The 27,499-nt window shown below is 40.8% G+C and overlaps 1 protein-coding gene across 3 annotated transcripts in view; it reads left to right on the forward strand.

The window, feature by feature from the left end:
* The window catches only part of AZIN1 (antizyme inhibitor 1), a 55,709-nt gene extending 43,931 nt beyond the window's left edge, over positions 1-11,778 (forward strand). For all 3 annotated transcript variants that reach the window (XM_065399854.1, XM_065399856.1, XM_065399857.1), the window contains 5 exons: positions 740-814; positions 2,399-2,564; positions 3,562-3,680; positions 8,546-8,760; positions 9,402-11,778. In XM_065399854.1, the coding sequence (XP_065255926.1) occupies positions 740-814; positions 2,399-2,564; positions 3,562-3,680; positions 8,546-8,760; positions 9,402-9,513 (687 nt within the window). In that variant the 3' untranslated portion in view covers positions 9,514-11,778. The remainder of the gene's footprint in view (positions 1-739; positions 815-2,398; positions 2,565-3,561; positions 3,681-8,545; positions 8,761-9,401) is intronic.
* Positions 11,779-27,499: the final 15,721 nt, after the last annotated feature.

The raw sequence follows: 27,499 nt of genomic DNA on the forward strand, positions 1-27,499 counted from the left end.
AACAGAACTCTGAATGATCCTCTTGGCAAAAAGGAACTGACTTGTTGACACTGGTAAATTAATTTGTTGTTTTAGGCTATAAATGTATACTACTTGTGTTAAGGAAACAGATTTTTGTATTGAAAATATTTCTCTTCACTTTAAGTGAGAGAGAAAAGTTTAAGCTCGACTTCAGAAAAATCCAAGATCATGACCTTACTGTGATTATTGCAAAATTATTGATGTGATTAATTACACAAGGAAGACAGTTGAAGTTCCCACAGCAGTTTTAACTCTGCCCCCTTGTGCATATGCATTACAAGAGCGGCTTTCATTACATTATCACACCATGCAGCCATTTATATTATACATACTATTATGTGCATCTAACGTTAAAAACATGTAATTCTTTTCCACTAGATTGTAGTAAAGTATTTGCTGAACAGTGTATTGCACTGTCAAGTTTTGTGAGAAAAGACTCTTCTACTGCATACTCAGGCCAAATTAAGGTTGCTTTACTTTAGAATTGCTTGATTTATTTAGTCTCTTTACTAATATTGCAGTAATGTTTAATGTAGAATAATACTAGGTATAACCAGAGTGAATTGTTCTCTGGAATACTCTTTACTGTATTTAAGATGTCACAATTTCACGTTTAAAGCATGAGCATACAATATTGAATGAGATTGGAGAGCTCGGCAATAAAAACTTTAATTTCTATTGTCTGCATACTTAAAGGCCTGTCTATACTTCCTTTTAGGAAGAATTTGGCTTTAAGATGAACATGTTGGACATTGGTGGGGGCTTCACAGGTTCAGAACTTCAGCTGGAAGAGGTATGCAACTCAGTGGAAGTTAGAACTAGCTTGCCTTTCATTTGTCGGTTTGGAGTTTTTGACATGTCAGTTTCCAGCTAATATTGATAGTTAAAACCTGGATTGACAGTAGATTTAAAACCATGGGGATGGACTGGATTATATGCCACAATTGCACTGTGGAGTCATTAGCAGAGAATCAGTACAGATCCATGAAGTCCTGCTAGTCTCTCAATTCTGATTCAACTAATGTTACATAAATTAGTCACAAAATTGTCCCTCAGGTGCTAAGGATTTACAGATGAGAGAAACAGTAACCATTCTAAATTGACAGCAAACCAAAGCCTCAGTTATCCTTGTAATTTTTAAAATTTGCATGCTTCTTACCATGAAGATTTTAGCCCTTTCTTCTGGAGGCAGTGCTGCAGCTGGAATTTTCAGTATTTTGGTTTAGAACTGAAGACATAATGCATCAGCTGGACATTTGCTTTAATGAGCCTTAAGATTTTTACTCTTAGAGCAGATCTACACTGAAAAGTGACAGTGGCATAGCTACATTTTTTTAGGGATGTTAAAAATCCACGCCCCTGAGAGACGCAGTTAAGCCAACCTAAAGCCTAGTGAGGACAGTGCTAGGTCAACAGAGAAATTCTTCCATTGACCTAGCTCCACCTCTCAGGGAGGTGGGTTACCTACAGCTATGGCAGAACCCCTCCTGTTGCTGTAGTAAGTGTCTACATTGAAGCATTTTAAGTGTAGACAGACCCTCATTTGATCTCTGGTTTGGTGTCATGACCTGGTCACTAGTGAATAATGGCGATTTAGACTGATCACTGTATTTTGTGTACTCTTAAAGATAAACTCCCAAAGCCTAGGTTGCTGAAATGAATAGGTTCAAACAGCTAAAATCATTAATAGAACTTTGAAAATTGCCTACTTAGTCCGTGTTTGCCTTATCAAGCAGTTGTGGACAAGTCATGCAAGACTATGGCATTAATATTGAAGTTAAAAATCAGATTAATGTTGGGTAAATTCAGTGAATACCATCTGTTTCTTTATTTGTCAAGATGCAAAACTGTAGTTGACCAAATTGCTCTGTTTTGTTTTTGTTTTTTAAATGCAACCCTGATGCACTTCATGGATTCATAAATAATTTTACATCTGTTGTACTACAACCACTTTGAAATTACTTAAATGGGTGATTCGGTCATTTGGATGACTTGGACTTAACTGGAGACTGAAGATAATGATACTTAACTCCTTTGTAAAGTGCTTTGAGATCTACTGATGAAAAGCACTATATAAGAGCTAGCAATTATTATTAGGTGCCTAGGTATGGCATCAGTATCCCAAAAGTAACACCCATTTTATTTTTGTAAATCTTAACTGTGGTGTCTGAGACTTGATTCAGCAAAGGCCCAATATGGGTAGTAAAAATCAGCTTGTGGCCAACTCACCAGCACTGTAAATTGTTGGTTGGGAATTTGTGACAGAGGACTTCTGTGTCTGATTTATCAATCGAGCACCTTTCACAAGAACTGTAAATAAACTTCAAAATAAATCAGATGAGCAATCTAAACATTAGCTGTGACTTCAATTTCCTAGGTTAATCATGTCATCAGTCCATTGTTGGATGTCTACTTTCCTGAAGAATCCGGTGTTAATGTGATTGCAGAGCCTGGATGTTACTATGTTTCATCTGCATTTACTCTAGCAGTTAACATCATTGCAAAGAAAGCTGTTGAATATGATAAATTTCTTCCCTCTGAAAGTAAGCAACATATTTGTTTTGTACATGTGTGAATCAGTACAAATAAGTCTCCATTTTTGTCAGCATAGCTCAATTTTATGTGTCGATCATGAATTATGCTTTTTTTTTTATATTTTTTCTATTCAGTAACTGGCTCATACTTGAGTCTGTCTATTTTTTAAGGTTCTGTCCCTATGTTAATCTTAGGCTTGGCAGAATTAAGTGTTGATTTTTTAAAAATAATTTTGACTTATAATACTGATGTTTGTTTTGAAGCATATTTTTTTCATTTATATATAATTTAAATTTTCACATTTGTGGGATATTATGTGGCGTGGTCAGACAATACTTACTTTGTTATAGTAGATGTTGAGTTTCAAAAAGTCCAAATTTTTTATAACTGTGAAAACAGATTATCAACATCACATGTCAAAATATATGAAATGAATATCGTTAATCAAACTCTAACAAATTCTCAAGCAGCGCTTTTCTTTCTTTGCCTATCTGTACACTTTGTTATCATTGGTGGAAATATTTTTTCATCAGTTGGTGTGTGTACAGTAAAAGACATTTACTGATAAAAATCTAATCCTTCCAAGCCTGGTTAATCTGCACCTCTGTTCATTTTCTGTTTTCTGGGTTTGTTTGGCATGGCTGGTTGTTTCCTCACTAGTAAATAGATGTGACTCATTTATGATCTTCAGGCATCCTATCAGCATATAATTAAAGCTGAATTAGGGGAAGATGGAAGAACATGCATTGGAGCTACTATTGTCCCTCTTCTACTAAAATGGAATTTTTGGATGTTTTCAGTAATGACTAGAATATTAAGTATGCAAAATGTGTCCTTAAGCATAGCCTTTAGGGGTAGGCTTGAATTGATATTGTAGTCTCATAATTACACTTCTTATCCCAATGCATGTTTTACGTACTCTTGGGGGCCGGGGGGGAATTAACTGTTACGGAGGATTGCAAATTGAATGTTTATTATAAAAATATGTAACCATTTTTCTTCCAGTGGAGCAAACCAGGAGTGATGATGAGCCAATCTTTATGTACTACATGAACGATGGTGTTTATGGTTCTTTTGCAAGTAAATTGTCTGAGAAATTTAATACCATCCCAGAGGTTCACAAGGTGAGTCTATATCATATTCTTACAGAATTTACAAAGCATTATTCTTTTGCAGGGAAATTCTGCAGATCCATTACAATGGATCTTACTCCTGTTTGCAGCTTCTTTGGAGCAGTACTGCCCCAATCAGACAGGCGCAAGTGGCCACAACCCTGAAGACCCAGCCACTTCTAGCCAGTTTGAACTGCCTCGAGCAGCTGCAGGAGGGCTTTACCAGATGACCTGCTCAGAGCAACAACCAACCAAACAAAAAGGATTCTAAGTATTACTGGGCTTTTATTTGGCCTTGGAAAGGGTGTAGGTGGGGGGAGGAGTTGTGCTCTGCAGCAGGCTTGCTGAAACACCTTTTCCCCCCTGCCCCGTTTTTATACCAGGGTTGCTGGCTGCAGAAGTTTCCATTGTAACCTTTCTGGACATGCCGCTCTGGTGGAACAGCTTCAAGGCAATTAGAGGAATAGAGAAGTTGGAGGAAAAGGGCACAAAAATGTCTGAGCTAACTGGACCCCACGTAGCATAGTCGGCTATGCCAGAACTGCCTGGCCAGCTGAACTCAGCTTGTTTTGCCACTCAGCCATGCACTACTTGCCTGACTAATGGGACCCTGCTCGTTGCAGGTCAGCTATGCCCCATACTGCCAGTCCTGGAGGGCTGAGGTAGAGAACAGCCCAGACGTGGAGGAACAAGCAGCAGTAAAGGGCCTCTTACTTGTTTCTAATTTACTTCACCCTCTTTAACAAGGTGGGAGTCATCCCTTATGGAAGCCTGCCTTGCCCATCCTAGGATTCAGTGAGACAACATCGGTGTTAACTGTTGTGTAGCACTACAGGGCCCACTAGGGGATTTAGTGAGACAAAAGGGCTGTGCCATGTGATTATTTTCCCTGCTCCTTCCACAGGCAGGGATTTAAGGAGCTTCTATAACATTCAAGGGCTCATCTCAAAATAATATTTCTGTAGCACAGCAGGTGCAGTTCTTTCCCCTGATCCCCTCTTTGTTGATATTCTATTACCATAGGTAAGGCTAAGATTACGTCACAGAGGTCATGGAATCTGTGACTTCCAGAGACCTCTGTGACATTTTCTGCTTCAGCCAGGGGCTGGAGCTGGCAAGGGCCCCCACAGCTCCCAACCGCTGCGGGGTGGGGCTGCAGCTCCCAACCGCTGCGGGGTGGGGACAGACCCCCACATCTCTGAGCACCTTGGGGGCCACGGACCTGCGCTGGGTGCTAGACCCACCCCTCCCTATTTTGTCAGTTATTTTTCGTAAAAGTCAGGGACAGGTCATGAGCTTCTGTGAATTTCTGTTGATTGCCTGTGAGCAAAAAGTCTATGACTTCTACTAAATCTTAACCATAGGCTGCTGAGGCCACTCTTCTTTTGTCCTATAGAGCAGGGGATAGGCAATACTCAGCAGCTGCCCCCCCCCCCCCCCCTTAGAGTTAATTTCTCTTGCTTTTTCTTCCCTATAAATCTGAGAAGAACATAAAAGGCACACTATGGACTCTGGCCACAGGTGTCACTCCTCCACAGAGGAAATTTCTAAGGCTTGATTTTTCCTAGTAAAAAGGAGGAGAAAAAGGTGCAGGGACTTCCTTCTACTTGTAGGTCACCACAATACAAGAAGAACTCAGTTTTTTTTTTTCTTTTGAGGAGTAATCAGAAACCATTCTCAGGAGTATTTGGTGGGGACTCTGTATGCCTCCAAATAAGCCCCTACAAAAGGAAACATGGGGAGTGTGAGGGAAGGGGAATTAGTTCATCCACAAGCAAATTTGTGATAATTTGTACTCCCAACGTTGATGCAGTCCTCATGTTAAAGAAATTGATAGTGTTTATATAAACACTATAATTTAAAAAACAACCCCCAACCCTTTTGTGCCTCCACATCTTGGACTAGAACCAGGCATACGTGGCCAGACTACCTATTGCCCATTGTGTCATTAAGAACAGAAGATCCTTCAGACCAGCAGCCTGGTTGAGAGATTTCCTTAACCCTCTCACATCAAAACAGCCTGAGATTTACAGTAAGAGCAATGAGCTAAAACTTAGTCACACCACCAGCTCTGCCTGAGGCTATGGAAATCCAATCAGGTACTGGTTACTGCTGAGTAGCACAGGGACCACACGCTTTTTGTGACTATAAACAAAGCTGTCATGGAAACCTGCTTACATAAAATCATTTTAAAAACGTACTAATCATGTAAGGAGCCCTGATAACTCAACAGGAGAAACAGACTCTTCTTTGGGTCTTGGCACTCTTTGATCCAGCTAAGACTTATAGGAGGGATGCCCAGCTAGCTGATTGATACACAAAGTGGCACAAGAGACAGAGGTGATACAGCAAGAAAACACTCTGCCTTTTTCAAGCAAACATGACTACAAGGTGATAATATATGATGTAGTTTCCCAAATAGAGGGCATATAGAAAGAAATTTGTAGTGGTGGATCAATGCTACATCAGAAGAATGAATCTTAGGCAGATAAATCCAGTCTAGCTTACCAACCTCCTGCCCCCCCCCTTTTTTTTTAGCTGACAAACACCAGAATATAAAGACTGCAGTATATTGTCTGCTTCAGAATGGGGTAATTGGGCTCCCAGAGAACAAGAAGGCTTAGACTTCTACTCCATCTGCTTCCAGGACCAAGTTCCAAAGAGAGTGGAAGTTCTTGAATGGATTTTCTCCAAAGTCACAGGTCAGGATGGAGACCCTAAGTTCTACCACTGCACCAGCTTTTCATCATTAATTGATCTGAAGAACACCTATCTACACATTATTATGCAACCCTCCCGGAGGAGATATTAGCATCATGTGCAACAGACTACATTACCCATATACCCCTTTATTCTTTGGCCTACCTGCCTTTCTGAGGCTGTCCTCCAAAGTGCTTTAACATGGTTTCTGCTCAAGCAGAAAAAGGTTCTTGTATACACGTGCTCAGATGACCTGTTCATCAGAGCACTGTTCCTGGAAAATGCCCACACAAGAGAGTCACCATACAGTCCAGATTCTTTCCTGTCAATATCACAAACATCTAAATGATGGCGCTATTACTTCTGGGAATAGTTATAGCTATCAACCTCCACTCCAAGCCAGTGGTCAGAAAGCACAGTGTCCTTCGTTCTCCAGTCACATCTATCAGGGCTCTGATGTCTTGGATAAGAACAGAGGTCTCTCTAGGAACAACATACTGTTGAGAGACTTCACATGGTTTTTCTCCATAAATTTCTTGAGCATGTAGGACTGTCCTTTTTGTGCCATTGCCGGGGTACTTGGAAGAAAGGGTATGTTGCAATGAGGGGATTGGTGGAGAAAACCTATACCAGCTTCAAGAGCAGGAAACCTCATTCAGGGAACAAATTTCATCCAAAGTTAATGCAAGAACAGACTTCCAACACAGTATCGAGTGGATCAAAATAATTAGGCCTTAAGAGCTGTCCTGATCAGCCAAGGTGTAGCGGTGATCACTTACAACACTTCAGCAATAGCTTTAAACAAGGACAAAGGTACCAGATCCTCAGCCTGGATGAGCATCTAATCTTTGCTGTTCCTGGCTGCATATTTTGAAAAGAAAAAAAAAAAAATCTTCTGTATATTCAAGCACTACATATAGAATGAATAAATAAATATAGCACCTGGTTAAAGTAAAGGAAAAATCCAGGAGAGTGGAGGCTACAGCCTAAGGTCTTTGAGTGGAGTCAGCCCTGAGTCACCAGTGTGTTAATGGACATATCTGCAGCCAGAACCCAGCAAAGACGAGTCTCCTTTCTGATGAATAAATTAATAGGCTGCAGCCATGATTATGCACCTTTCTTCCAAGGCCAAAAGCCTGACTTTCTGTTTCTGATCACAACATTCTCCAGGACAAACAAACAAGGCAGAAGTGAGCCATGGTGATCCCCACGCTGTCATGGGAAATCCTGGGTCTCATGTATAATTCAGGTGGCAACCACCACTCAGCTATGTCTCCTCTACAAAAAGAATCTGCTCCCAAGGACAAAATTCTGTACCCAAGCCCAGAAAATCAAATCTTAACTACATTATGTGAGAGGTATCAATTAAAATAGGATATGCAGATGTGTTAACACTACCTCTTTAGCCCTGAAAAAGTATTTTTCAAACAGGGCATCTTCAAGGGCCTGGTCTGTGTGTCGTGTTACGTTATTGGCCTGCATGGAACAGGCAAAGCATGCCTCCCACCAACAATAACTGGTGCTCATTCATTCAGAGTCACTCATCTCCCTGTCTTCTCATTGTTCCTGTTTTCCCTTCATGGAAATGCACTGCTTTTAGACACCCTGTTGTAATGGCTCTGTGGACTTTCCCTGTGAAAAATACGAAAACTTACCTTATCTTTTCTCAAAAGTTTCCTTTCTTCCAGTAGTAAAAGTCCACAGATCCAACCCAGCACAAGGATTGTGGTCTGAGGAAGGCTTAAACCATCACATTCACCTCCATTTTTGGGGGGGACACCATATATTTCCTTGGGGTGGAATTTGAAGTTGGGGGCATAATATATTTGGGGTGGAATTTCAAGTTGCTCTGCAGCAGAAAATGTTTATGAATTCTTATCTGTTAACCTGTGAATTAACCTTTAGAGGACTTTGCACTACAAAACATCTTTGGAAGTATCTTGAACTGGCTAGGTCTTTAGGGGTATGGCCACTCCCAGACTGCCTGATTGACAAGGCTTTTCTGCCCCAAGAAACTGCAAGCAGGCGTGAGACCTATTGTAATGGATCTGTGGACTTTTCCCCTAGAAGAGAGGAATTTTTCAGATATAAGAACATTTATATTACTTTTTTAATGTGTCTGTAAAACTTTCTTTTGCCTTAAACTAAAGCCTGACTTGACTGGATTGTTTTTGTAGAAATACAAGGAAGATGAGCCTCTGTTTGCCAGCAGCCTTTGGGGTCCATCCTGTGATGAGCTTGATCAAATCGTGGAAAACTGTCTTCTTCCTGAGTTGAGTGTCGGAGACTGGCTGATCTTTGATAATATGGGTTCTGGTACCTTGGGTCAACAGTCTGCCTTTAATGATTTTCAGAGGCCACCAGTTTACTACATGATGTCTTTCAATGACTGGTAAGATGATGTTCTCAATATTTGCAGTGGTAGTTGCACTCAGCTTCCCCCTCCCCCCCCCCCCCGGAAAACATTTAAACATAATCCTACAGTTGGATGCATGGTATTGATATAGGAAGATTTATTTCAAAAATCAATTTACTTCATTTTTCTTTTTTAAAATGCTACCACACTGTTTCACCTTTCAAACTGGACTACATTAACATGGACTAGGTATTCTCACCAGCAGTGTCCATGCAGGGCAGTTAGAGCACAATGGTTTGGAGTGCTCTATAGTCCACAGCCCCATAGTCTACCCTGTGGTGCGATGGAGACGAGTCTTTCATTTAAGACAATAGTAGAATGCATACAGTTGTAGGTATTGCTTTGCTGGCTGATGAGTCTCTGTGCAACTGTCCAATGTGTTAAAAGGAAGTGTTGTGATAAGCACAGCCTATATAACATATATTCACCAGTAAATACCTCAATGCGAGTATTACTAAAGTGGAAAAGGTGAACTTAATCTTAAGTCTGCCAAATAATTTTTTTGTTAGACTGAATACTGAATTTAATGCTGGTTTCCAATGTTAAGCCGCCATGAGAACTTTAAACTCTCAGGTCTATGCTTCCTGAACATACCTCTGTTATACTTTCTGCTGTAGGTATGAGATGCAAGATGCTGGAATTACTTCAGACACATTGATGAAGAACTTCTTCTTTGTGCCTTCTTGCATTCAGCTGAGCCCAGAAGACAGCTTTTCCACTGCAGCTTAAACAGGCAGTAACGCTTCATGTAGACTTGCAGTTGCAAGCCTGTAGTTTGTCTGGTCAACATTCCACTGTGGAATTAAAATGGAACAATCTTGAATTCAACTCGTTCTCTTCAAAACTTGAAAATTAGTAATAGCCAATTGGGACCAGGCAAAACCAGCTACAACTACAATTCACTGGGGGTGGGAGGGTTAGATAATAATGTCCAGATTTAAACTTGCCAGTTCGTTCAACCCCTGAGCGTTTAAATAAAATATGCAACAAAATGGATGACTTAGTCGAGATGGAAACCCATCACTTGGGTTCTCAGTTAAACAGTTTACATACAAGTACACAGTTTTTATACTAAGGATTCCTGTTAGAAAGTCTTGTAAAGTTATTGTCTTTCACCCAGATATATCAAATGTCAGTGGGAGACTAGTGTGACTTCATTAGAGATGTTCAGTGTATTTAGTGTGTAAATTTGTGATTTGAACTGTAGTTCAATAAATGTAAAATTGCATCATAGTATTTGTTGTATTTGACCCTTGACGTAACCCGTGTATGATTGCAATAAAACTTTGTGTAGATTTTTTTTTTTTCAGGCTCTCTTTGTGAGAGGGACTAGATAGCAGTGAAATGGATATGTAGATTGTTTTGAAAGGATTTTTTTTTTTCTTCCAGCCTATTTCAGGTTTAGGTTGGCAGAACATTAATGAATAATTAATTTAAGTTTGGTGAACTAGTGTGAAGGGAAGTTCAGATAAGTTCCTGGAAAGCTGAAATGCAGTTTGTGATGTTGCTTCAACATAAACTAAATTATATTAACATTTCTAACACCAAAAATATCAAACCTTCAAGACAACAGTAGTGAATAGCAGTACCTAGGAGAGGTAGCTGTAGCTAGAATGCATGTAGAACCCATGTAGATTACAGCTGTACTGAATGTTAAATAGAACTGTCAGGTCCCTTTTTTTGAACCAGCTTTATAGAAAACCTTCAACTAGTCCTGTACAGCATTAAGTCTTTGTAATAGAAGGGCTACATGTCTTCAGAAACCTTGATGCTCTTTTGCACTGTACTTTGTGTATTTAAGTAACAGCAAAGCACACCAACTATATATGCTAACTAATCTTAACTGAAGCTGTTCAGTGGAATTACTTGTTCTGTTATTAAAGCATCTTGATTCTTTTCTCCAGTCCTCCCCTTTTTCATTTTAACTTATTTTTCTTGCTAATCTGAAACTGTTAGGAGTCAGGATTGTGAAATACTCATGGCTATTAAATCCTGGATCCCTGAATCAAAAGGATTAAATTAGAAAATGGAGATTATTTTTTCAGCTCCTTACCCGGAGTTGTGAAATTTCCACCTGACATGTACAAATGCATTTAACATTAGTGCTAACTGGCAGGAAATCCAAGTTTGCAGTTCAGAAAGGCTAAGAATACATAATATTTTATACCTTTAAAGGTAAAAAGAAAGTGAGTTTATCATGGAATGATCCTTTCACCTTGGACTTCCAGCACCAAGGGCTTGCCTACACACAGTTCTAGATCTGTAATTACATTCACAGTAGGGAATTGTACCATGCTGTTTCTCAATTGATAGAATAGTGTAGGCCAGCCCTAAGGGAAGCACTAAGATACCTAAATACTTCTGAGGATTTGGGCCGAAGTACCATTGAAATCAGTGGCTGTTAGGTGCTTAAATACCTTTGCACCTCTGGGCTTAACTGTCTTGTGCTTTTTGAGTTAATGAATTGTTCCTGTCTTTTGAAGGGATAGACTGAAGATGGTCATGTTATAAGAATTATTTATGGGGGTTAATACATTGGGAGTTAGTTTCTTATGGAAAATCTAGCCATCAGACCAAATTTCTCTAGGTTTGAAAGAGTCCATGTACTCTAGTCCTCCAATGGCAGGTTTGGCTGAAACCCTAAACAAATATAAAACATCAGCTAGGGTTATCTGAGATCATGTTGCAAAATTCTGCTGTGGAGCCTTAAGGAGAATTGTTTTATGTTGAACTTACAGCTCAGTTGCAAATTCCTTTGTAAATGTTATGGTGGTCAGTTCAGACATATCTATTGTATATGAAGACAGTTTGCCATAAAAAAAAATTAAGTTTGAACCCAGTATGTATTTCAATTTGATCGTAACAATTTTTAGCATCATTTGTTTACAATATTGTAATCTCAATTCAAACGTTAAAATATAAACCTGAATGATTTCTATATAGTAATTGAACTGTAATGTAGCTTTGTCATGCTGAATACACATCTACAACTTCTTGCTCAGTGGCTCAGAAAACTACTCTTGTGGACCTTGGTATGAATACAGTGGGGATTTTAAACCATTAATTTCCATGATAATATTCAAGCACTGTTTCAAGTACACTGGAATAATCATGTATGTCCCAAACAGGCTCAGTGTTACACCATACTTATGTTCACAAAACTATTAAACTATAAAGCCCAAGATCCACTGCTGCTTAACAGGCCCTACCACCAGCACCCTCACACGGCCCTCACTGTGTGGCAGGAGGTGAGTGAAAGAGGCTCCCCTGCATCAGTTCTTAAGATAAATAGGAGTAAGGCCCTAGTACTTACCCGAGAAGATACTGTCATCCCTGCAAGGGAGATGGGACCCAGAAGTGGTAGACCCTGACTTTTGTTGCTCATGGAGTAGATCAGGGTACCTGCTGCCACCTCTCTGGGAAGGAAGGTACGCCCACAGTCACTTCAGGTGCTGGACAGGGTGGGGGGCAAGCTGTGGCATGCCAATGGCACTTGATAGTCTTAATCCATTCCTGCCTGTGGTGAACAACCAAGCCTTTTAAGTATTCAGCCCGTCAGTTCACACAAATAATAGCCTAAACTTATTACTTTAGATCAGTAGTTTTCAAACTTTTCTACTTGTGACCCCTTTCACATAGCAAGCCTCTGAGTGCTTATAAATTAAAAACACTTTTTAATATATTTAACACCATTAGAAACGCTGGATGCAAAGCAGTGTTTGGAGTGGAGGCAGACAGCTCGCGACCTCCCATGTAATAACCTTGCAACCCCCAGTTTGAGAACCCCTGCTTTAGATCATCTCCTTTCCTACCTGAAGCCAACTAGAATCTGCATCCTGAGAGTTTCCATGGTAAAATGCAATTAGCTATAAACCCATTTTTTATTAAAACTCTTCTTAAAAAGATGGTGGTCATGCAGGCATACCATTTACTACTGCAGTATTATAGAGTCATAGATTTTAAGGTCAGACGGGAGCATTATGATAGTCTGGTCTGACCTGCACAATGCAGGGCACAGTATATCACCCACCCACTCCTGTAATAAACCCCTAACCTATGTCTGAGCTATTGAAGTCCTCAAATCATGGTTTAAAGACTTCAAGGTGCAGAGAATCCTCCAGCAAGTGACCCGTGCCCCACGCTGCAGAGGAAGGCGAAAAATTCCTTCCCGATCCCAAATATGGTGATTAGCTAAACCCTGAGCATGTGGGCAAGACTCACCAACCAGACACCCAGGAAAGAATTCTCTGTAGTAACTCAGATCCCGCCCCATCTAACATCCATCACAGGCCATTGGGCATATTCAAAGATCAATTAATTGCCAAAATTAGGCTATCCCATCATACCATCCCCTCCATAAACTTATCAAGCTTAGACTTGAAGCCAGATATGTCTTTTGCCCCCATTGTTCCCATTGGAAGGCTGTTCCAGAACTTCACTCCTCTGATGGTTAGAAACCATCTAATTTCAAGTCTAAACTTCCTGATGGCCAGTTTATATCCATTTGTTCTTGTGTCCACATTGGTACAGAGCTTAAATAATTCCTCTCCCTCCCTGGTATTTATTCCTCTGATATATTTAGAGAGAGCAATCATATCGCCCCTCAGCCTTCTTTTGGTTAGGCTAAAGAAGCCAAGCTCTTGGAGTCTCCTTTCATGAGACAGGTTTTCCATTCCTCAGTTCATCCTAGTAGCCCTTCTCTGTACCTGTTCCAGTTTGAATTCATCCTTCTTAAATATGGGAGACCAGAACTGCACACAGTATTCCAGATGTGGTCTCACCAGTGCCTTGTATAACGGTACTAACACCTTATCTCTACTGGAAATACCTCTCCTGATGCACCCCAAGACCGCATTAGCTTTTTCCACGGCCATATCACATTGGCAGCTCATAGTCATCCTGTGATCAACCAATACTCCGAGGTCCTTCTCCTCCTCTGTTACTTCCAACTGATGAGTCCCCAGCTTATAACAAAAATTCTTATTAATCCTTAAATGCATGACCTTGCACTTTTCACTATTAAATTTCATCCTATTACTATTACTCCAGTTTACAAGATCATCCAGCTCTTCCTGTATGATATCCTGGTCCTTCTCTGTATTGACAATACCTCCCAGCTTTGTTTCATCCGCAAACTATTAGCACACTCCCACTTTTTGTGCCAAGGTCAGTAATAAAAAGATTAAATAAGATTGGTCCCAAAACCGATCCCCGAGGAACTCCACTAGTAACCTCATTCCAGCCTGACAGTTCACTTTTCAGTATGACCCATTGTAGTCTCCCCTTTAACCAGTTCCTTATCCACCTTTCCATTTTCATATTGAGCCCCATCTTTTCCAATTTAACTAATAATTCCCCATGTGGAACCGTATCAAATGCCTTACTGAAATCGAGGTAAATTAGATCCACTGCATTTCCTTTGTCTAAAAAGAATTTACCACCTTCTCAAAGAAGGAGATCAGGTTGGTTTTGCATGATCTACCTTTTGTAATACCATGTTGTATTTTGTCCCAATTGCCATTGACCTCAATGTCCTTAACTACTTTCTCCTTCAAATTTTTTTCCAAGACCTTGCATACTACAGATGTCAAACTAACAGGCCTGGATCACCCAGATCACTTTTTTCCCCCCTTTCTTAAAAATAGGAATTATGTTAACAATGCTCCAGTCATACGGTACAACCCCCGAGTTTACAGATTCATTAAAAATTCTTGCTAATGGGCTTGCAATTTCATGTGCCAGTTCCTTTAATATTCTTGGATGAAAATTATCTGGGCCCACCGATTTAGTCCCATTAAGCTGTTCGAGTTTGGCTTCTACCGTGGCTGTGGTAATATCTACCTCCATATCCTCATTCCCATTTGTCATTCTGCCATTATCCCTAAGCTCTTCATTAGCCTCATTAAAGACTAAGGCAAAGTATTTGTTTAGATATTGGGCCATGCCTAGGTTATCCTTAACCTCCCTCCATCCTCAGTGTTTAGCGGTCCCACTTCTTCTTTCTTTGTTTTCTTCTTATTTATATGGCTATAGAACCTTTTACTATTGGTTTTAATTCCCTTTGCAAGGTCCAACTCTACATGGCTTTTGGCCTTTCTCACTTTATCCCTACATGTTCTGACCTCAATAAGGTAGCTTTCTTTGCTGATTCCTCCCATCTTCCACTTCTTGTAGGCTTTCTGTTTTTTCTTAATCACCTCGCTGAGGTGCTTACTCATCCAGTTTGGTCTACAACTCCTGCCTATGAATTTTTTCCCCCTTTCTTGGGATGCAAGCTTCTAACAGTTTCTGCAACTTTGACTAATTTCCTTATTTTTTTTAAGTTAGCCTTTTTGAAATCAAAAACCCTAGTCACAGATGTATTTTTGTTTATCCTTCCATTTAGTTTGAACTGAATTAGCTCATGATCGCTCGAACCAAGGTTGTCCCCTACAACCATTTCTTCTATGAGGTCTTCACTACTCACCAAAACCAAATCTAAAATGGCATCCCCTCTTGTTGGTTCAGCAACTGCTTGGTGAAGGAATCCATCAGCTACTGCATCCAGGAAAATCTGAGTCCTATTAGTATTACTAGCACTCGTCCTCCAGTCTATATCTGGGAAGTTAAAGTCTGCCATGATCACACAATTCCCATTAGTATTTACTTCATTAAAAACATTAAAGAGGTCTCTATCCATATCTAAATCAGATCCCGGTGGTCTATAGCACACCCCAAGCACTATCCCAGGGGAGGCTCTAGTAGCTTTCTTCCCCAATGTGATTTTTGCCCAGACTCTGTCTTATCCATTCCATCACTTTTTATTTCTTTACAGTCTACCTCATCGTTGATATACACTGCTACTCCACCACCTTTACCTTTATTTCTGTCTTTCCTAAACAACACAAACCCTTCAATACCTGTATTCCAGTCATGACTACTATTCCACCATGTTTCTGTTATCCCTATAATATCTGGTTTCACTTCCTGCACCAGTAACTCTAGTTCCTCCATTTTGTTACCTAGGCTCCTCGCATTGGTGTACAAACATCTTAATTTTTGCTGTTTGGCTTTGCTCACATTCTTTACCCAATTAGGCCCAGACATTCTACCGCCAGTATCACCTATTAGACTGGTATCTACACTACCCTTCCTCCTTATGTGTTGCCGCCCCCAATCTCCTGGAGAGAAGTGATATGGATCAGCTTTTTATTTTTAAGTAAGTTTTTAGATCTCATGGTTGCAGAGAAAAGTATGAGAACGTGAACTGGAATGTATGCTGAAGGCTCAGAACCAGAAGGCAAGTAAACCCCCCTATTTTTAAAATTATGATTTTTTTTTTTTAAATTACATCTGACTCATGATCTTTGAATGGTTGAGAGTGGCAATACTACTACCTCATAAGCAAATTGGTGTTTGAATCGTAATACAGCTACCCCGTAGCCTCTTTGTATAATACAATAGTATTGGGTCCTCCAGTGGAAGAATGGCTGGCATGAGAAAATTACCTGTGGGCAAAAGGACCTATCTATTCTGAAGAGGAGGAGGGCTTGACTTTGTTGCAAAACTAGCTCCTGTGGACGTGGTCACAGGCTGAGTAGAATATAGAACCCAATATTAAACAATACCGTAACCTTCAAGCTAAACAAAGCCACATTTTTCACATTACATTTTAATCTCCTTGCCCTCTGTATAGTCTAATCTGAGTTAGGTGTTTTAATAGGATTATCCAAGCCAATTGCTGTAGAACAAAACCAATTATGCTTGACAGTAAGAGCTAGCTGACAGAAGGGAAACTTGCTGTAAGACAGTAACAGCACTAACAGATGAATTTCTGTTACTACAGCCATTCCAAAGTCTGGAAATTGACACTTTTTTTTTGTTTTTTAAATTAAAGTCCACATTGTTGAATGGTTGAGTAGGTCCTATTTTCTTAACCTTGAGATTTAGAATGAGAAGACATTTCCTATCATATAAAAGTTGTACAGAAGTCATATTTGGAAGATTAATTCACATTTGTATTATTAAAAATACACTAGCCAAAGATTTAGACCTCAATTCTTTGCTAGCTTTCACTGTCTCTGAAAAATGTGACATTTTAAAGGTCTGCTAGGATATTCATATTACAAGTTTACTGTACATCCTCTGCCTACTGAGGGCACCTGCCCTCAAGCTGTTTGTAGCCAATCTCCTCCCAACAAGGCCCTCAATTCTACCGGGGACACAAATAGCTATGATGCAGAAAACACCCATCGAGGTCTGAAAATGTAATTGTAAACAGGGAATCACCATCAAGCCAGTGTGGTTCTAGCAGGATCCCATATAGATCAGTTCTTGGCCCGATGCTGTTTAACATTTCATTCAGTGGCTTGGAAGAAAACAAAATCATCACGAAGCAAGTTTGCAGATTACACAAAAATTGGGGGAAGTGGTAAATAATGAAGAGGACTGGTCACTAATACAGAGTGATCTGGATCACTTGGTTACATTAAAATACATACTGTTTGCTTGCACTCAGTTTAGTAAGTGTAAATGTATACCTCTAGGAACAAAGAATGTAAGCCATACTTGCAGGATGGGGGACTCTATCCTAGGAAACAGTGACTTTGAAAAAGATTTAGGCATTGGGGTTGATCATCAGATGAACATGAGCTCACAATGCAACCCAGACGCCCAAAGGGCTAATGCGATCCTTGGATGCATAAACTGAAATCTTGAGTAGGAGTAGAGAGGATAGTTTACCTCTGAATTTGCAACCACTGCTAAAATACTGCGTCCAGTCCTGGTGACCACAATTCAAGAAGGATGAGGGGGGGGGGGGGGGGATTGACAGAGTTCAGAGAAGAGCCATGAGAATGATTAAAGGATTAGAAAGCATGCTTTATAGTGACAGACTCAAGGAGCTCAAACTATTTAACATTAAAAAAGGATGAAGGGGTGACTTGATCACCGCTATAGGTACATATGAGAGAAACAAATTTAATAAGATATTCAATCTAGCAAGAAGCTAGACAAATTCAGACTGGAAATAAGGCATATATTTTTAACAGGGAGGGTAATTAATAACACTGCTCTACAGCCAAAATGCTTCTGAAATAAATGTAGTCAAACTTTACTAATTCTGGGTCACTGAGAACGAAAATGATGCTTAAAATTGTTGATTGGCTCTAGTTTTCAAGATATGCTATTGGGTCAGTATATACGACCCTTGACTTGGGAATGGCGGAGGATAAGTGAGTTATAAAGGGAAGGGATCTCAATTTAAACCAGAAATGACTAAAATATATCTTTGACTGGATCTATGAATAAATCTATGACTGGGTTTGGACAGTACTTGCTTTTTAGGCAAAACAATGAATGATGCAATCTGAAGCTGGTATTGCGTCATACATGATATGAATTGCATCATGTTATTCCTAGAAGTCATGGATGATGCAATCATAACGAAGCTTACATCACTCTGCTGAACAAATTGCCCTATATCAGCTCTAGAAATCATACAGTGTCGTGCTCTCTTATTTGTCAGTGTTTGATTTTGCAAAGGGACACATTTCTGTTTAGCCAAAGTGAGCAGAGATGCCTCGTACTTGTGTGAACAGTGCAGATAACTTCTGCTATGTTTGTGGTGAAGTGACTTTTGCATCACAAAAGCGCAGTATAACCACTATGGTTAAGAAAGCCTATCACCTTTATTTTGGCTGCAAAATTGGAGATCAGGACAAGAGGTGGGCCCCACACATATGCTGCAACACTTGTGCAACAAATCTTCGCCAGTGGTTGAACAGGAAAAGGAAATCTATGCCTTTTGCAGTGCCAATGATTTGGAGAGAGGCAACAGATCATACCAGCAATTGTTACTTCTGCATGGTGCCTCCAGTTGGGAAAGGTGTGTCAAAGAAGAAAAAGTGGACTGTGCATTATCCAAACATTCCATCAGCTATACGCCCAGTACCCCACGGAGAAGGACTGCCGGTTCCTGATGCACCAGAATCACTCACTTGAGTCAGACGAGGAAGAGGATGAAACTTCTGGTCCTGAACCATCAATGGCACAGGACCCACATTTTCTCCCATCCTCCTCCTCTGAACCACACCTCATAACACAAGGTGAACTGAATGACCTTGTCAGGGATTTGGAACTACCCAAGAGTAAGGCAGAGCTGTTGGGCTCCAGCCTACAGCAGTGGAATCTCCTGGCAGGTGATGTTAGGGTTTCCATGTTCCGTGACCGTCAAAAGGATCTCGTCCCATTCTTCTTCATGGAAGGTGATCTTGTAGCCTGCAACAACATCCATGGTGTGATGGCAGCCCTCAACATCATTCACGATCCAGATGAGTGGAGACTGTTCATTGATTCATCAAAGACGAGTCTTAAAGCTGTTTTACTGCATAATGGCAATGTTTTGCCATCAATTCCAGTTGGTCATGCAGTCCATATGAAGGAAACCTATGACAACATGAAACAACTTTTGAGGTGCATAAATTATGACCAACATCAGTGGCAGCTTTGTGGCGATTTGAAGATTGTTGCTCTCTTGCTTGGTCTGCAGACTGGATACACAAAGTACTGCTGTTTTCTCTGCGAATGGGATAGTCGTGCAAGAGATTCCCACTACATCAAGAAAGATTGGCCACTCCAACAGTCATTGGAGTCTGGGAGGAAAAGTGTTCAGCATCCACCACTTGTTGAGTCAAGGAAGATTTTGTTACCACCCTTACACATCAAGCTGGGTCTGATGAAGAACTTTGTCAAGGCCATTGACAAAACACAAGCAGCTTTCAAGTACCTCCATGGAAAATTTTCAAGGTTAAGTGATGCTAAGATAAAGGAAGGTGTCTTTGTCAGATTCGTGAACTTCTTTAAGATGATGCATTTGAGCATGCACTGCGTGGCAAGGAAAAGACGGCATGGAAAGCCTTCCAGTTAGTGGCAATAAATTTTCTCGGAAACAACAAGGCAGACAACTACAGGTTGTTGGTGGAAAACCTCCTCAAGGCATACAAAAGCCTTGGTTGCAACATGTCACTAAAGATTTTTTTGCACTCTCATCTAGATTTTTTTCCACCGAGCTGCGGAGCAGTGAGCGACAAGCACGGCGAGCGATTTCACCAGGACATTGCAACAATGGAGAAACGCTATCAGGGCAAATGGAGCCCATCAATGCTTGCAGGCTATTGCTGGACAGTGACAAGAGATGCTCCATTTAATGAATACAAGAGACAAGCCAAGAAGCGCCGAGTAGACACTGAATAGGACTAAACTATGTACATAATAGTTTTTTGCCTTTTGTTTCATAATAAATTTTATTTGTATAACCCTTTTGCTGATTTTTAAAGTGTTACATAAACAGGACAGGTGAAATATTATCATGTAAAGCAACCATAAACACATGAAAAGACCTAAGTTTACAATTTATGATTAAAACTCTACTATCTACACAATATACATAGACATAAAATGTAAAAACTTAAATATCTTAGAAACAGTAGCCAATCAGTTGTTTTAATTGTCATATTTGAATTCAGCATATCAAAATACATAATAAATAGCACATTTTATCTCTGAAGCAGACAACTTCTCAAAAATTGTAGACCAGTGTAATTGGAACAATTTACCACATGTTATGGTGGATTCTCAGTCACAGGCCATTTTTCAATCCAGATTATGTGTTTTTCTAAAAGATATGATCTACACATTATTTTGGGGAACTTCTATGGCCTATGTTATACAGGAGGTCAGATCACAATGGTGCCTTCTTCCTTGGAACCTATGAATCTGTGTCTGGCCAGAAAATAAAGCCCCATCCTACTGGACTCATACATAGATAACTGTGGCCACATGTATGTGACCTCCAGGCTTTGTTATTGCAACTCATGCCTAGGAAAGAAGCCATAAACCCTGAAAAGGGTCTAAATGGTACTACACATAGCAGCCTGTCTGCTTGTCACATGTCTCCTAGAACTCCTCCCCAGTGTTCTGCCTCCCCTAATAAGAGAGTCCAGTTCAGCATCTCTATCCTGATATTTAAAGCTCTTCGTGTGAATTGATCTAGTTACCTGAGCCACTACCTTTCTCTCCAGCACAGTGATCTCCCTTGACACCTTGGTTTCACTGGATCAAATTTATGACCAATAACTGAGAGGTTTGTCAACGTGGGAGACAAAACCTCCACAAGAGGTAGACAGAAACTATGGAACTCGCTCCTGCAACAGGTAAGAATGACCACAGTTATCAGCCTTCTCAGAACTAAATGCAAAGCTCATCCCTTAGACTTGGCTTTCCTTCACTAAAGTCTTTGCACCCACACAAGACCTAACCAAGCGGTTTCTCCTACATGTTGAAAAAGGAGAAGGAGAGATTGTTACATTTTCTTTTAAGTAGCTGGCAGGCACTCAATACTATAGTGATGGGGACAAGATACTTAAACCAGTCTCTGATTATTTGTAATATAATCCTGCATTGGCAGGGGATAGACTAAGTTATCTAATAGGTCTTCTCTCTGCATTCAGTTCTGCACATACCTGTTTTGAGATGGCAGTACATGTAAAATACCTGTTTTGCCCTTTCAGGAAAGGATGACAGAAATCAGTCACCATCATCCCAAACCCAGATATGAGAAAACCAGAGGCTCCATCAGAATAACGTTCTACATTAACACTTCTGAGATTTGAAAATGTATGTGTAATGGGTGAAAATGGGATGTATCATTTCCTACACAGCTCAAACAGTTATGTCTATGGACTTGTTCAATCCCATCTTACAGGCTTGATAGGACAGCATATGGGCTAATCAAATACTTCTTTAATGAAACAGACAAACCAGGAAGGGTTGTCTGTTGGTGCTACCTCATCACTTTTTACCAGCTTACTCCCCTCTTCCAGCATTAGCCTCCTCTTAGTGTCCCACTATCACTCTCCACTAGGGGTCACAGCTTTACTGGTATATTCCATCTGACCGACTTAGTGCCTATTCCCTCAAGAGCCAGCCAGTAGATCGCTTTAAATCTTGCATTAGAATATATCTTCTGTCTCTAGCTTATGAGCGTAAAGCATTGTGTAATACTCGATGTGATGAACATTCTGTAAAATAACAATACTGTATTTATCACAATGACTATAATGTGAACAACTCCAATCCCTGACTTCCAAAGCAAGAGTTAACTTCTCAATTCCCCCACCCAGATACATTCATTACAGAAGTGGGTCTTGCCTTCTAAAGTGACTATTATGCCTTTCACTTCTCTGGGCAGGACTTTCCTTGAAAAGCTCAGACCTGAGGATGTTTCTGGGATTTGGCAGTGACACAATAAGTAGTGAAAGTGACAGTCAAGTCAGATATACGAAAGTGCGACGTGTTTTATTCTTAACCACACATTGCATGAGCCCTGTCACTAGTCTGGCACCAGCACTCCCTTCTCCCCCCACGTGGATGAGATCTACTGCTTTCTTGACAGTAGCTATTCCTTTTCCTAGAGTATTATCAGTGCACTAACACGTGGTGATACCAGCAGTACTGACAGCTGCAGCATGAAATACTTGGTTTGTTGCAGTACAAAGAACCAGCACAGAATTCAGGGACCAGCCCATCTGCATGTCACAAACAGACTGTCTCCTTCTGCCAAAGAGACCTTTTTCCCCAGCCTAGTTGGTTTATTCAAACGCAAATGTCCATGTAGCACTGAAGGCACTGCCTGAATCACTGGCTCTTTAACTTTACATAGGCAGACAGATTGGACGTTAAAACAAACAAGCAAACAAACAAAAATCTTTGGCTTAAGTAACATTATATTGACAAATACTTGTTCTGTTTTACTTGTAGTTAAAGTGTTATTAAAATGATTATTAATAAATAACACCTAGTACTTACATGATAAATTTCCATTTGTAGATCTTAAAGTTCTTTACAACATTGGGTACCCATTGTCATCCTCATGTGAGTTATGGGGAAACTGTAGCTCAGAGGTTAAGAAACTTGCCCCAGGTAACAGTGTGTCAATGGCAGAGCCAGGAACAGAAGCCAGTGCCTCAGGCCCAGTGCCCATGTCATTTGATCATACTACCCCTTTCTTCTTCCCAGCAGATTGAAATAAAAAGCTAACTCTTCCCTACACACAGTTACAAGAGATCAGAACATAATTTCTGTACATCTGGTCAAAGCTACAGTCAAACAAAATGGATGTAATCGTGTCAAGTTCGCTGCTAGAACCTTAGAGCAAGAATTCTCCCTTCCCCTCCCTGCTATTTATTTTAAACCCCTCCCTCCATCACAGTTGCTTTGTTAGGGCCTAAACCCAAGTATGCAGATTATCAGCACAAGTCCCCTTTAAGTCACTGGGAGATGCAGGTGCTCAGCACCTCTCACGATCAGGCCACTCCATTAGGGTAGAAATTCATTCTCCGAATCAGAGACACTTTCCTGAGACTTACTTTTGCAACAAAACCAAAATGCTAACCATTTATTTTTGGTCCTTTTCTTTTCCAATTGAGGACATGGTCTCTAGTGTGTTTGTCTCAGCCACAAGCCTCTTCAGGCCCATTATTCAGATGTATCTGAAATGGAGTCAATGCCAGTTGCAGCCTAGAGCATCTGTTTGGATGATACGTTGTGAGTCATGTCCTCCTAAGGATCTATACCAGAGGCAAAGCTTTACTGGCTTCCAAAGATGTTCAGAAACCATGCACTGGTCTCCGTTGTTGATTTTCTACAGTTTTCCAGTAAATTTGGACCAGTCTGGCTGACCATCAACATGCTGCATCAGTGCATGGTCTCCTCTCCTGCTAGTCCTGAAAGAAGAGCTTCATTTGGAAGGCATGGTCCAGGATGGATTGAAAGTGCAGCTGAAGCCAGAGAGGAATGAGTTTTTGTCTCATCCCATTCTCCCCATACTACGTTTCTGTCTAGACCTCACCTTTTTGTCCATTTTCCTATTTTCTCCTCCACCTTTGTCTTACCCCATTATCTGGGGTCTGGTCATTGTGCTTCTGCTATTTTCACCTGCCCTAGCTGGCACTAATGTCCACTTGCTTATCAACTTCTTTGATACAATCCATCCATTGCTTCCTCAGCTTTCCTCATGGTCTCTTTCTTACTACCCTCTCCTGCCATGCTATCTTCACTCAGTCCTCTTCATTCATCCTTTGTACATATCTAAACCAGCAAAGTTGCGCTTCCTAGATTTGTCAGCCACATCACAGACTTTGACTTCCATCGCAGAATCATAGAACTGGAAGGGACCTTGAAAGGTCATCTAGTCCAGTCCCCTGCACTTAAGGCAGGACTATATTATCTAGAGCATTCCTGACAGGTGTTTGTCTAACTTGCTCTTAAAAATCTCCAATGATGGAGATTCCACAACCTCCCTAAGCAATTTATTCCAATGCTTAACCACCCTGACAGTTAAGAAGTTTTTCCTAATGTCCAACCTAAACCTCCCTTGCCACAATTTAAGTCCATTGCATCTTGTCCTACCCTCAGAGGTGAAGAAAAACAATTTTTCTTCCTTTTCTTTGTAACCACCTTTTACATACTTGAAAAAAGTTATCATACATGTTATGTCCCCCCTCCGTCTTCCTTTTCCAGACTAAACAAACCAATTTTTTTTTTCAATCTTCCTTCATAGGTCATGTTTTCTAGACCTTTAATCATTTTTGTCACTCTTCTCTGGATTCTCTCCAATTTGTCCACATCCTTCCTGAAATGTGGTGCCCAGAACTGGACACAATACTCCAGTTGAGGCCTAATCAGCACAGAGTAGAGCGGAAGAATTACTTCTTGTGTCTTGCTTACAATACTCCTGCTAATACATCCCAGAAGGATGTTTTCTTTTTTTGCAACAGCGTTACACTGTTGACTCATATTTAGCTTGTGGTCCACTATGACCCCCAAATTCCTTTCCGCAGTACTCCTTCCTAGGCAGTCATTTCCCATTTTGTATGTGTGCAACTGATTGTTCCTTCCTAAATGGAGTACTTTGCATTTGTCCTTACTGAATTTCATCTTATTTACTTCAGATCATTTCTCCAGTTTGTCCAGATCATTTTGAATTTTAAATTCTATCCTCCAACGCACTTGCAACTGCTCCCAGCTTGGTATCGTCTGCAAACTTTATAAAATGTACTCTCTATGCCATTATCTAAATTATTGATGAAGATATTGAACAGAACCGGACCCAGAACTGATCCCTGCAGGACCCCACTCATTATGCCTTTCCAGCGTGACTGTGAACCACTGATAACTACTCTCTGGGAACAGTTTTCCAACCAGTTTTGCACCCACCTTATAGTACCTCCATCTAGGTTGCATTTCCCTAGTTTGTTTATGAGCAGGTCATGCGAGACAGTATCAAAAGCTTTACTGAAGTCAAGCTATACCACCTCTACCGCTTCCCCTCCCTCCCCTCCATATCTATAAGGCTTGTTACCCTGTCAAAGAAAGCTATCAGGTTGGTTTGACACGGCTTGTTCTTGCCAAATCCATGTTGACTGTTACTTATCACTTTATTGTCTTCTAGATGTTTTCAAATTGATTTCTTAATTATTTGCTCCATTATCTTTCCAGGTACTGAAATTAAGCTGACTGGTCTATAATTCCCTGGGTTATCCTTATTTCCCTTTTTATAGATGGGCAAATATAGGGCCATTTTGCAGTCTTCGGGAATCTCTCCCGTCTTCCATGACTTTTCAAAGATAATCGCTAATGGCTCAGATATCTCCTCAGTCGGCTCCTTGAGTATTCTAGGATGCATTTCATCAGGCCCTGGTGACTTGAAGACATCTAATTTGTCCAAGTAATTTTTAACTTGTTCTTTCCCTATTTTAGCCTTTTCTGATCCTACCTTGTTTTCACTGGCATTCGCTATGTTAGACATCCAATCACCACCAACCTTCTTGGTGAAAACTGAAACAAAGAAGTCATTAAGCACCTCTGCCATTTCCACATTTTCTGTTATTATTTTTCTCCCCTCATTGAGTAATGGGCCTACCTTGTCCTTGGTCTTCCTCTTGCTTCTAATATATTTGTAGAATGTTTACTTGTTACCCTTTATGTTTCTAGCTAGTTTGATCTCGTTTTGTGCCTTGGCCTTTCTAATTTTGTCCCTATATACTTGTGTTATTTGTTTATATTCATCCTTTGTAATTTGACCTAGTTTCCACTTTTTGCAGGACTCTTCTTTGATTTTTAGATCATTGAAGATCTCCTGGTTAAGCCAGGGTGGTCTCTTGCCATACTTCCTATCTTTCCTACGCAGTGGGATAGTTTGCTCTTGTGCCCTTAATAATGTCTCTTTGAAAAACTGCCACCTGTCTTCTATTGTTTTTCCCCTTAGACTTGTTTCCCCATGGGATCTTACCTACCAACTCCCCGAGTTTGCTAAAGTCTGCCTTCTTGAAATCCAATGTCTTTATTTTGCTGTTCTCCCTCCTACCATTCCTTAGAATCATGAACTCTATCATTTCATCATCACTTTCACCCGAGCTGCCTTCCTCTTTCAAATTTTCAACCAGTTCCTCCCTATTTGTCAAAATCAGCTTCTCCCCTAGTAGCTGTCACCACCTTCTGAAATAAAAAATTGTCTCTAATACATTCTAAGAACTTATTGGATAATCTGTGCCCTGCTGTGTTATTTTCCCAACAGATGTCTGGGTAGTTGAAGTCCCCCATCACCACCAAGTCCTGTGCTTTGGATGATTTTGTTAGTTGTTTAAAAAAAGCCTCATACACTTCTTCTTCCTGGTTAGGTGGTCTGTAGTAGACCCCTACCATAACATCACCCTTGTTTTTTACCCCCTTTATCCTTGCCCAGAAACTTTCAACAAGTCTGTCTCCTATTTCCATCTCAACCTCAGTCCAAGTGTACACATTTTTAATAGATAAGGCAACACCTCCTCCCTTTTTTCCCTGCCTGTCCTTCCTGAGCAAGCTGTACCCTTCTATACCAATATTCCAGTCATGCATATTATCCCACCAGGTCTCTGTGATAACAACTGTGTCATAGTTGTGTTTATTTACTAGCATTTCAAGTTCTTACTGGTGTCACCAACCACCACTACTACCCTATGTTTCCTCCTGGGAGTGGTGGCTGCGATCCTCCCAGCCTTGGGGGTACGTGGCTTCTCCTCCTCCACCTTTGGGGGGGGGTGGATTCCTCATCACTAATTGCCAGGGCAGCATATCGGTTTTCCATCACCATGGTGGGTGGGTTGGGAGTAGAGGTGGAGCACTGCTGCCAGAAGTAACCAGCTGCCAGTGCCCTCCCTGTGACAGAGCCATATCCTCCTCCCCCGGTGGTGTGACAGCAATCCTCTGTAGCTGGATAGCTTCCTCAGCCTTGGATGTCTCCATGTGAATACTCTTGAGGAATTCCTCGTGGGCACGGACGCTCCTCAGCCTAGTCATCTCCTCCTGTATCGCTCCCACCTGCTTCCTGAGAGATTCCACCAGCAGGCACCTTTCACACTGGATGGTCCCCCCAGCTTGGCTTTCTGAGAGTGGGAAATGCAGGCCACAGTCTCTGCAAATCCACACCAGGATCTGGGTAGAGGCATCTGTGGTTAGGTTGTCTGTCTGGATATAGGCGCATGTGGAGGAGACAGGAGCAGCGTTGGCATTGGCGATGCGGCCCTTCCTAACTATAGCAACTATATTACAACTCCCCTCCTACAAACTCCCTCTCAAACTCCCCTGTTTGCTAGCTCCTCATCCTAAGGCTTTCATTTCAAAATCTTGTCCTGTCACA

This window comes from Emys orbicularis, chromosome 2 (genome assembly GCF_028017835.1).
Source record: "Emys orbicularis isolate rEmyOrb1 chromosome 2, rEmyOrb1.hap1, whole genome shotgun sequence".
NCBI classification, from domain to species: Eukaryota; Metazoa; Chordata; order Testudines; family Emydidae; genus Emys; species Emys orbicularis.